The sequence below is a fragment of the Chamaea fasciata genome, unplaced genomic scaffold, assembly GCF_029207755.1.
Source record: "Chamaea fasciata isolate MVZ Bird 193981 ecotype frontalis unplaced genomic scaffold, bChaFas1.0.hap1 SCAF_7, whole genome shotgun sequence".
NCBI classification, from domain to species: Eukaryota; Metazoa; Chordata; class Aves; order Passeriformes; family Sylviidae; genus Chamaea; species Chamaea fasciata.
In genome coordinates, this window is record NW_027094092.1 from 3212956 (window position 1) to 3224689 (window position 11734).

Consider the following 11734-nt stretch of genomic DNA (forward strand, 5'->3'; position numbering starts at 1 on the left):
CACGAACCCTCTCTTTTTCTCATTGTTTTCCTCTTGCAAAAGAAAAAGGGGGAGAGCCGGGACCGGCTGGAAGCGACCGCCTAGAAGCGGCTGGAAGCCTGAAAGCTTGATTAAACATTCTATTAAGATGAAAGAGCGCTGCATCGACGATTTCAGATTCCTCGGAATGAAACATACAAACAAAGTGACACACCCATCATAGTATGGGAGAAAGACCTAGTGTCCTGAAACAGGAATGAATGTTTGAGTGAATGTTTGATTTTTATGTGCCTGCAGGTCGAGTTGTGGTTGATGTTGCATTAATATTAATCTAATGTTAAGTTTAGATATTGTTAAGTATAAGTTGCATTTAATGTTAAGTACAAGTTGAATTGTGTTTGGAGTTGTGTTTTTAGTGTTATACATTTAATATCTGCAAATTTTTTATTATTCTAGGTTTCAATTGTTTTAGGTTTGTTTTAGGTTTTGTTAAGAAGTTTTAAATTGTTTTAAATTTTATCAAGATATACTGATTCAATTTGAACAGTTGAATCGTTGTGTCTTAGAAGAAACTTCGAAGGGAAAACAGCAGTGATGGAGCACTGAGAAGTGTCACCTGTTTATGTGACTGGAAGAAGACACAAGTTTTACATCAAAATTGTTATAAGTTATAAATTCTTTTGTAAGATTTTATGTTTTATTTTAAAGTAATAAGTTTTGAGATAACAAATTAAGTAAATTAAGTTCAGTAAAGCTAAGATCTATTATAGCCTCAGTTTGGCTGATTCAAAAGAAAAAGGGGGATTTGTAGGAGATGAGTTGTACTTGAAGCATCCAGACTGAGCAATATGCTAGGCCTCTAGGCCATGGCACTGAGGCCTGTGAGGTTTTGGCGCAGATAGAAATTAGTGCCAAGTGTCCGTCGCAGAAAAAATATTCACTTCAGATGTTGCAAGGGTCAAAGGGTTTCATAGTAGTTAACAAGTATAGTAATTGGTGTGGACATACTACCTTAAAGAGTTTATAAAAGAATAGGTGTTTGCATTCTTTCCTGTGCCATGTAGCAATGAGAATGTATCTAGAAGTGTAAACAATATAGACTGTATAAAACCTGCCATCTTACATAGAATAAAGGAGAAACGTAGCAGTAATCATATTGGTTGGACTGCGTTTGCTCTACCGACTTCCTTTTATTATTTCGGGGTTTCCCTACGACTTCGATTCACCACTAGGCACTCAGGGGTGTCACTTAGGTGCCAAAAGCAGCCCCACATGCACGGAGCTCAGCACCCAGGCAACCTGTGTCATCTGACAGCAGGAGATTTCACAAACAAAGCCTTTGTGGCCATGTCCCCAGTTCCATATTTGAAAAGGGTTTGGGGGCTTCTGTCTGGGGGTGGTTTTTGGGCCGTTGAGCCGCGGGCCAGCACCTGGCGTGTGTCAGGTGTTTGGTCCCCGGGGCCATGGAGAGCCCACCCAGAGCTGAGGTGGAGATGAGGGCAGGGCCGGGCTGGCCGGGCCGCTCTCTGCCACTGTGACATGGCAGCGCCAGCGTCACAATGGGGGCAGCCAGAAACAGAAGCAGCAGCTAAAAGGCTGCCCCAGTGCAGCCCGGGCCAGCGGCCAGCGTGCACGCAGACAGGAGGTCGTGCTGAGCACTGAAGGAGGGCACAAAGGCGAGTCCCCGGGGAGCCGCTTCTCAGCGGGCATCCAGAGGCCGGTTCGGCAGCCTGCCAGCTGCCCGGGCCCTCTGCTGCCCTCACATCCCCGGGGCTCCTGTCCCCCCTTCCCCTAGCACTGCCTCCCATCCCCAGTGAAGCCCTTGCCACCTGCTGAGGCCATGGTGGCCACTACGTTCCTTCTCCTGCTGCTGCAAGGCCTCATCCAGTACCCGCGGCAGGCCGGGGACGGGCTGGATGAGGCCACACGGGAGCGCATGCAGCAGCAGGCTGAGCACATGGACCAGGAGATGGCTCGGCTCATTCAGGAGCTGGAGCAGAAGAGCCTGGAGCAGAGCCATGGTGCCTGGGGAGCCCTGCTCGTCTGGCACTTCTGGGCTCTTCTGGGAATCCTCCTCGTTCTCCTGGTGCTGTGCTTCAGACTTGAGAAAATGAGACGCCATCCCAACAACAGCGGCCAGAAGGAGAGCTCCAGCAACAAGGACATTGTTGCTGAGATAGAAATACAATACAACGAGTCAAATGTGGAAGAAGAGAACAACGCTGGATGTGAAGCAGGCAGCTGTGTGGATGCAAAGGAAGAAGTAAATGATGAGAAAAGAGAGGACATCAATGGTGCTGGACATGAAGAAGACAAACAGGATGCAAAGGAGGAAGATGACAAGCAGAATGTTAAAAGTCACTTTGACAGCCTTTCAGAGGAGCTCAACCCGTTGCTTGAGGTGGACCTGGAGAGAGGTTGCTCGATGATTAGTTACCTGATGGGCAAACTGACGCACATCTTTGGACAAGGCTCGTCCGACAGTTTCTACCCCGTGCCACAAGATGCCATCGGAGTGGGCAGCGCCTTTGAAGGCTGGAGTCCCCGGGCAGAAGGTGCTGTCTATCGTGTGCTTGTGCCCCTGAGTCCCCCTCCAGGACACAGATTCCAGCTGGAGCTGGACACCGCAGGGATGCCCCAGAGGACCTTCCATGTGCGTGTGGAGCTACTGTGCACCTGCACGAGGGAGCAGCTGGGGCAGGACATGCTGTGTTTCCTCCACCACCCTGAGGAGGAGCTGAGAAGGAAACAGGAGCCCAGCCTCCTGCACACCCTGTGCACTGGCTCCTACCTCGATGTGGAGAAAACTGCCCACTGGTTCTGTCGGTTTGTCAGACTGGCCTGGCTGTCTTTGCCTCTGTCCCGCCACTGGTGTTTCAAGTGGCAGCCCTGCAGCCGCTCCTGTAAATTTCAGCTAATCAAGGACAAGGAAAGCTTCCTGGCTGAAGTGGTCTTCGGTGTGCGGCGAGGAGACTCCGATGTCTTTGTGGGCAGCCAGCCAACAGAAGCGGCTGTGCCGAGCACGACGTGGCTGGAGACTTGTGCCGTGGCAGAGGCCAAATTCTTCCGGCACATTGCCAGGCAGGCCCCCCAGGACAGCTGGCACTGCAAGTGCCTGCAGCTGCTCAGCCGCTCCCTGCTGGGTGTGGGTTTCTCCAGCTACACCTTGAAGACGGTGCTGATGCACCTCCTGACCACCATCCCCCTGACACGGTGGCGCAGGGGCGATTTCCAGGAGCGGCTGCTGGATATCTTGAACTTCCTCCACGGCTCCCTGCTGACAAAGCGCCTCAACCACTTTGTGATCGGCAACGAGAGGCTTCCTCTGGAGATCAGCCTGCCCTCAGACCTGCGGGTGGCTGAACCGCCCAACCTGCTTCAGCACCTGGCCAGCGACCTGGATGCCCACCTGAACGCCGTGCAGGAGTACATTTCTCTGCTGCATGTATTTCAAGAACTGCTGATCCACAGGCACTGAACGAAAGGGCTGCTGGTGCCCCGAGCTGTGCTTGTGGAGCCTGCTGACAGAGCCTCTGTAGAGTAACGTCCCATAGTTAGCACATTTCCTGTATATATGAACCTCCTGGAGTTTTAGCACCTCTTGTATATGTTAATAGCCTGTAAATAATGCATTTATTGAATTTATTAACCCCCCCCCCAATAGTGCTCTTACGATATATATTGAGACCCTTTAGTTAGTGCCTTTAGTAACCCTGAATTCTCTTGTTATTTGTTACAATAAACTGGACTTCTACTGTATCTTGCTTGGCAAGTTTCTTTTTCAATTCCACCGGAGTCCTAGTCTTGCTGAGCTGCACTAGTGAATTTGTGACTGGCTGGGAGTAGGGACTGGTACAAAAAGCCTTTCAGAGCAAAGGCACACCAGTTCTCACTCTGCAGTGCTCCTCTCCATGGTCTCCCTGGTGCAGCAGCCACTGCAGACCACGGTGGCTATAGAGATGATCTTCAGCTTGTGTTCCCCTTGCACTCTCAGGCCGTGCTGCCCATTCACGTGGGCTCTGAAAGTCCCTGGCAGCTGTGGCTCCTGTCGGACTTGGTTTTTCCTCCGGCTGGAGGCAACGACGGCAGGAGAAAGAAAGAGGGATGCTTTTGAGGGTTCACCAAACTGGGTTTATTGCTCCAGAGGGGAGACAACTAAAGCCAGGGTGTCTGCCTCAGCAGAGCCGAGGTGCACCCTTGAACAGGGTCTTTTGTTTCGGGGTGATACAGGTATATGGGTTCTGCAGAGGTGCAATCAACAGTAACATGGGAGTGGCTCTGAGCTTAACTGGCATATAAGGTAACAAACCAAGATGGAGCAGGAGGGGAGAGTTGGGATCCTGCGCAATCACTCAACGCTCTTCCTGGAACTTTCTAGGCACAGTGAGAGGCCTCGGAGTCATGGACAGGACTCAGGGATTACATCACAGAAAACTGAGGTACAACTGTAACAAGGAGGGAACCAAAGGGAGCTAACTAACAGGGGTACGTGGAATGAACCATAACAGAGAACTAGCGTATGAATACAACAAAGAACATACAATAACAGAACCAGAAAATGCACCGCCACAGCGCTGCGCTTTGGACTTGAGAAAATGAGACGGCATCCCGACAACTGTGGCCAGGAGAGCTCCAGCAGCAAGGACATTGTTGCTCAGAAAGAATAGAACACAACCAGTCAAAAGTGGAAGAGTACCACGCTGGATGTGAAGCAGGCGGCTGTGTTGATGCAAAGGAAGAAGTAAACAATGATGAGAAAAGGGAGGAAGTCAATGCTGCTGGACATGAAGAAGTCAAACAGGATGCAAATGAGGAAGAATGTTGTATTGCACTAAATAGTTCTTTTTGCACTGTTTGTTTTTGGTTAGACTTTCCCATGTACCATTGCACCCCCTTCACCAAATACCCCCTATATCTCTCCTCCCCCTGGGTCAGTCCCCATTGATCAACAGACCCCCTCTCCTCCCCCTCTTCCCTAGGGCTTAAAACTCCCTGCACGGGGGTCTCACTCTCTTTCTCCTCCTGGACCCAAAGTTGTAGGTTCTACATTAAAGCTGTGGGACTGTTTTCCATGAGGACTAAGAGCACCTTTTTGTCTTTTATCTTCATCCTAGTCCTGATTTCCCTCCGAGGTCCACAGCTAGCCAGGGCTGGACCCTAGGGGCGAGGAAACCTGGGCACTTGGGAACTCAGGGCCAGGCAAACTTCTCACCAACAGAAGGAAGGAAATTCTTTTCTCTGCAGGCTACTCCTCTCTCACAGTCCCAGCATGATCTGACTAGTGTGCTCTAATGAAAACCATTTCTCACAAATTTTGCTGTTTTCAGCTCTGCAGAGCCACAAACAGTTCTGGGAAACAGTGGAGGAGCTCTCCACTGAATAAGCAGAATTGTCAAGCAAGTTCCAATGGCTGAACCAGAACTGCCCCCCACTTATCTGTACCTGCCATCACGTTAAATCCGATGATAATTGAGTTGAACAGATGTGTAAATCATGGTAGAATATGACCTGCCAGATCCCTACTCTTAGGGATGGTAAAAAACTCAGCTTGACTTTCAGACTCTGGCTGCAACCTGCATTTCTGCTCATTAAAGAAACGAAGTCTTTCTCCTTTTAGGCTGTCTAAATTTTGAATTAGAATAAATAGGGAATAAAACCCATAGTCCCTAAATTCTCATTTTATGACACCAAATAAAACTACACATACAGCAAGTCTGGGAAGAGGGGAGAAATATCAGCTAAGCCTGGGCATACAATGTGAACAAACACTGTTAAGAAGAAGATTTTCAGCAGAAGCCATTATTCAAAGATGTCATTAGCACACAAAAAAGCAGGAGTGGATATCTTGCACATCCTGGTTTTATTCACAATTAATTATGTTTCCTTATCTGGACAGAAAATGTTTAAATCACATTTTCACTGCTAGGGAAAAAAAGCACTACCCTTCTCAGAAACGGCAATTTAAACAATTCCTGGCGTTTCAGAAATGCTGCTTTATCACACAATGGATATGCTTTCAAATTGCCTGTTCTGCTCGACACTTGTGAATCAATTTGTGATAACCAGGCAGGGAGGACCTGAGGGCATGCCTGCTCTGGCTGCTCCTGGCTCCAGCAGGATGTTGTGTGCATGCTCCCCATCCAGCATGGCAGGACTGCCACCACTGGGAGCCACAGCTACCCCACATTTCATTTTTTCCCACTCAGCAGCCAAAACATGCATGGTTCCCGTTTACACAGAAGACAGGGCACACGTGTTCAACACTCTCTCCACAGCAAAAGCCAAAATATATTCCCAGTGTTGAAAAATGGGGTGCATTTCATCCCCACCTGCACTGCCCCTCAGTATCTCTCATCCATGGCACCCTCCTGGCTGTGCTCCAAAGCCAATCCAGCAAATCCCATCACTCAGGAGTCCCTCACAGTGCTCCAGCTGCATGGAATAATTCCAACCAGCCCCCACGAGTCTGGTGCAATCGCCATTAATGTCAGTCACAGCTACATCAGCTATTTGCATAATTGAGGCTGCACCAGGGACTGAAATCCCAAAGGAGGCGTGATCTGTGTCTCCCATCCAGACACTGAAAATTACACCATCCTGTTCTGATTCCATGGATCTACATCTCCCACGGGATTTAGAGCTGTCAATTAAAAGAGCAATAAAGTGGTTGGCAAATAACTGCAGACCACAAAATTTGAAAAATATCTGAGAAAGGAAAATTTGCAAATGTTAAATCCAACTCAGTTGTTGGGATTCTCTAAGTTCAGTTTTTTGACAGGAAAATCAAAACCATTAACCGCAGAGTAAAGGTCTTCAGTGCAGAAGTCTTTAATCTCATTGAATGGCTGATTTTTATCTGAGAAGCTCCCACATAAAATATTTCTCAATGATTAATAAGTAATTACCATGCATTGTTACCAGTAAGAATGTCTTATGATGTAGGGCATAGATGTATTAAGCTCACAGACAACAGACTGAGTCATGAAGTCCTTTACAGTAACACTACATGAATTTTTGTTCCAAGTTCCCTTCAAAGAAGTTGGCCATTCCTAAAATTTTGTTTCTTTTTCTTCCTTTAGATGTCTTAATTGGAGAAAACAGGCAGAACAGAAATCATCCAAAGACTAAAAATCAAATTCAGATGAATTCATCCACTTGTTTTGTTCTAACACTCTGTGTAACTACAGTGTCACAGGGACATGTGAGCTGGAATAGAGGTAATAAATTATCTACTATACTGTCCAATTCCTTAATTATCAAGAAACAGTTGTATTGAAATATACTTCCCTTATCTGTTGGTTTGGAGTCTTTTCACAATGCTTCTTCTCATACTGCACTTTTTACAAAATAAACATCTTCTTGCAGAACTTCTAACATGGTTTTTTTAGCACTGAAGAGGAACTCAGGAGTTGTGGTTGACATTTCACCTCCTGCAGCCCAGAAACTTAATTCTACTGGAAAAGTGCTTGCTCCTATCTTTTCACTTTTAAATAACAACTATTTAAATTATTAACAGTATTTTTCTCTGTTATTTAAATTTAATAATTTTTTATTCTCCAGTGCCTGAATACAACTACTTTTATTCTTGAAACTGGCAGAATTCTAAATGTATGGATTCACTCAGTAAAAAAATCTTGCCTTTTGGTTCCCCAGAGCTTCAAAAATTCCAGTGCTGAATAACGAATTATCATTTTGACAGACACCCTGAGTGGTTTATCCCAGACATAGTCATTACTGCAGCCACAGTCCTGGAGTAGGACCAGAAAATCAATTCTTCAGTCATCTGTAAAGGGAATTAAAAATGCTGTCCTTGAGCTGTGATACATACAAATTTGCTTATCTTCCTGAGTTTCAGTGGCTAGAATTTCCTCGTGCTTTGTTTTCTTTCAATAATTGATGTATTCCTTAGCACATGGAAAATATCAGGGCCTGTGATCAAGTCAAATCATGTCACACTCAATAAAATATGGCTCAGAATTCTCGCCAGTTCCTGAAATATCTTTAATCTTTAATTTGCAATTTAAGATTGATATCCAAAAGAGAAGCTATTGAAAAAGAGTGCCACTAAGAAAATATCAGCCCTCTGAAGACAGAGATTTATTAATGTTACATATAATATTTAAAGTAAATCTTCAAAATTAGACATTTAAGTAATACATAGAAATTTCGGTTTCTGAAAAAGGAGAAAAGTAAAAAAAGGCAAGCAGAGATGAAGAAGTTTTGACGTAGTGCAGACATCTGCCTGTGCAACAGCAGTATATTACCTTTAAATAATACATAGATACTGTGTAAATGCACTCTAGTTATTAGCATTTTAGAGGAGACCATGATTGAAATCAGTTCTCATTATGTGTTAGCGCAGTATTTGACAGAATTCCTTTAATGAGCATTTAAATGTGGGCATGCAGTGGGTTTTGTCGTACACAAATACATAAAATCAACTACAGAAAAATACTGTTGTTTTTATTAAGTTGTAAGTAATAAATTTAAAGCAAGAATAACAGTGTGTTCTTTCTTAACTTCCCTCGAAAGTTGCTGTGACCATTTCTAGCTCAGTTATATAAATACAATTACCTTCTTTGAAGGCAGACATGTGAAAATAAATCTATCAAACTTTAAAATCTAACAAATCATACCACACATACTGACATGGTATGGTGGTTTACTATTTTGTTTCTTGCTGTTTGTTTCTTTCCTTGGCGCCAGACACCAGAGTTAAGCTTTTTATTTATTTTGAGGACACTCCCAAACAGTCCAAGCCCCAGTTCACTGTAGGTAGTGCTCCACTAATAATTGGAAATACTTCTACTTAAAGCAAAGCAAGGATGGACTAAGTGAAATCACACAGAACCATCCTCTCTAAACCTCTCCAACCTGTCAATTTGGAATAGAAGTCACACCAAATTTAGATCCCTTCCTGGGAAATTTGCTCCTTTCTGCTTGCCAGAGGCACTGCTTTTAGAAGACCTTTCTGTCCAATATTTCAATAGGTTTTTTTAAAACATGCACGTAAATGTTGAGCTGAGGGAGTTTAAAAAGCAACCCAGATAATGAAAAAAGCATAATCTGGTTTGTTCCAGGTCACATGGGCTGGGCTGTGGCATTTCCATGTTAGTATAGACACACCTCTGTGTGCTCTGCTCAGGGCTGGGGGGAGCAGTTAAGCACATCACACACCCTTTTTTGGGAGCTCTTAGCTGGGGTCACCAGTGGGCAGATGGTTCAAAAACGAAGGGGGAAGGGGGGAAAAAAGGTGATGCGTAAACAATTAATGCATCTGTGGCAAAGTCTCAAGTAACTGGGCTGATTTGCCTTCTGCTACTTAATTAGAACGCTCTGTTCAGTACATACTGTGTCCCCAGAAGGAAACGCCTCCCAAGCAAATTGAAAAGAGAATAATAAATCTTGCTTTTTTTTTTTTTTCCTTCAGTCATACAAACCTCTCTCTACACCCAATATATACATATGTAGGGAGAGAGAGAAGACAAAAATTAAAGCTGCGGGAGAAAAAGAACAGCAGCCATCATGTTCATTTTTTATCTCCCTGAGAAATTAGCTTTGAAGGGCTATAGAGCTGATGACAGCCTGCACAGACTTTGGAGAATAATTCAGACACAGTAATTTTTGGATATATCTCAAAATCTTGTGCAAATGCCAAAATCAGTTCAGATCAGTTAACTGTACTTCCATGTCTGAGAAAAAAGCAGCAAAGTGTAAACCAGTTCATGTAAAAGTTTGAATGGACATCCATGAAAAAACGAATGCCGTGATATACATCGATTTTCTCATGGCAACAGTTTTATAACAATCATAATGGATTTCAACACTAAAGATAAATCTTCTACCTAGTATGTCTTGCCGTTATTTTTTTTCTGCATTTGACTCAAGTGGGAGCCAGCTGTAACAACTGAGTGTTTTATCTTACAAGTCATAAATGCAATAGCAAAAGGTTTGGGCTTCTCAGCATCAGTATCCGTGTGCTTTTCAAAATGGCCACACTGCAAAAGATGGTGCTCACCCAGCAAGGGAGAAAAAATGTTGCTGTATTAAGGCAGAATAGTTTACAAAAGCAGTGAGAGACCTGAAGTGATGCACAGCCTGTGTTTATAAAAATTCATAAGCATTTCAAGTGCACTCCTAAAGGAATCGTGTAGATGCTGCAACAAATTATTATATAATATAATTAAACACAAAAACCTGGAATAGCAAAATAGCATTAAGGGACAAATTTTCATTGCTGTAGCAGTGGCAGACTGCAAGCAAAGATCCCATTAGAGGTAATGGGAGCTGAAGTTATAATCCACTGCACAGTGTCAAAAATAATATCCCTGTGGCTTTGGCTTAAACTGGCAGAGTTAAGGCAGCAACCTGATTTCTAAATCTCCCCATTGTGTGCAGACAGGAGTCCTCACAATGTCTCTCTTTCCCGTATTTCCCTCAAACACATTTTAAAAAAAAATCACATTTGAGCACAAAGGAGGAAGGGAAGATCAGGCATGTTATATATGACTGTGCATTTCCTTTGCTTTTGTTGGTATAATCAAGTTTTACTTCATTTTAGCATGTCTAACACTTAGAGCAAAGTGCTACCACTGAGAGTTCTGATGCTTCTCACTCGGAAACCCTGGATAAATCACCTTTGGACTGATGTAGACAGGCTGTCAGCAAGGTGAAGCAAGCTGTCCCACCCCCTCTCTAAAATCACCCTTCCCCTCTTGCAGACACAAATTGCATCAGCCTGTGGCCATGCACACCACAGGCATCCCCCAGTGCTATGGCTGGTAGCTGCATTTCTCACATTAAATTTGTCCTGTGGGGCCACTTTGTGCCCCTCAAGTTCCTGTTACCTGCTGTCACAGGTTCTGCTGTCACCTGAGCTGTCTCAGAGTTCTGTCAGCTTTAAACAGACTGGATGCCCAAACACAAATGCTGCAGCCCAGCTCCAATCCAAACCTGTGGGCTTGGGCTGTCTCCCATCCTTCGATTAGACCTGCCAGCTCCGAAATGTTGGAATAAAAACAGTGCCCATGTGGAATGTGGACAAATGTGCAGAGGGTTTTTATCAGTTTTCATAATTTCTAAGGGTTTGGAGTAGCATGTTTCTGTAACTGCTGGAAATGAGCCTTACCCATGCTGGGAGAGGAGCTGAGCTTTCACACCCACAGCTCATCAGCAGGGCGGACAAACTTGCAGGTGACACCAAAGAAGGCAAGGCAAACATTCAGGGGGAACTCAACAAGCTGGAGGTAAAATCATCAGAAACCTCACGAAGTCCAAAAAAGGCAGATGTAAAGCCCAGAATGGGGGCTTGACCCACCCCGTGAATCCCTCCCGGGAGGGGACTGACTGGCTGGGCAGCAGCTCTGCAGAAAATAACCCCAGGGTCCTGATGGATGAGTATTGACCCCTCACTTGAACCCCCAGCCTGAATTTCTGTATCGTTCTCCCTTCCTACAAGCTCATGGTAAAGCTATCTTACACACAGAATGCATTATCTGCTCTTCTCCTCCATCCAAACGTGGCAGGGAATTAATCCCGTTTTATGTCAAGGAAAACAGGCGCACACAGACATCTGCAGTATGGCACCGACCACACAGTGAATCAGTGGCAGAAGCAGAACTAGAAAACAAGAATTACTGGCTTCCAATCCTACCTATTATCCATTCAGCCATGAAGATTTCCCATGAAAACTTTGTCTTGCCTGAGACTGCTGTCGTGATGTGTTTTAACAGCACTGAGCACAACAGCTTTCTGG

At 44.9% G+C, this 11734-nt stretch overlaps 1 protein-coding gene across 1 annotated transcript; it reads left to right on the forward strand.

The window, feature by feature from the left end:
- Positions 1 to 1819: 1819 nt before the first annotated feature.
- LOC136291604 (inositol 1,4,5-trisphosphate receptor-interacting protein-like 1) lies at positions 1820 to 3457 on the forward strand. The gene has a single exon (XM_066186767.1). The coding sequence runs from the start codon at positions 1820 to 1822 to the stop codon at positions 3455 to 3457; it is 1638 nt and encodes a 545-aa protein (XP_066042864.1).
- The last annotated feature ends 8277 nt before the right edge of the window (positions 3458 to 11734 follow it).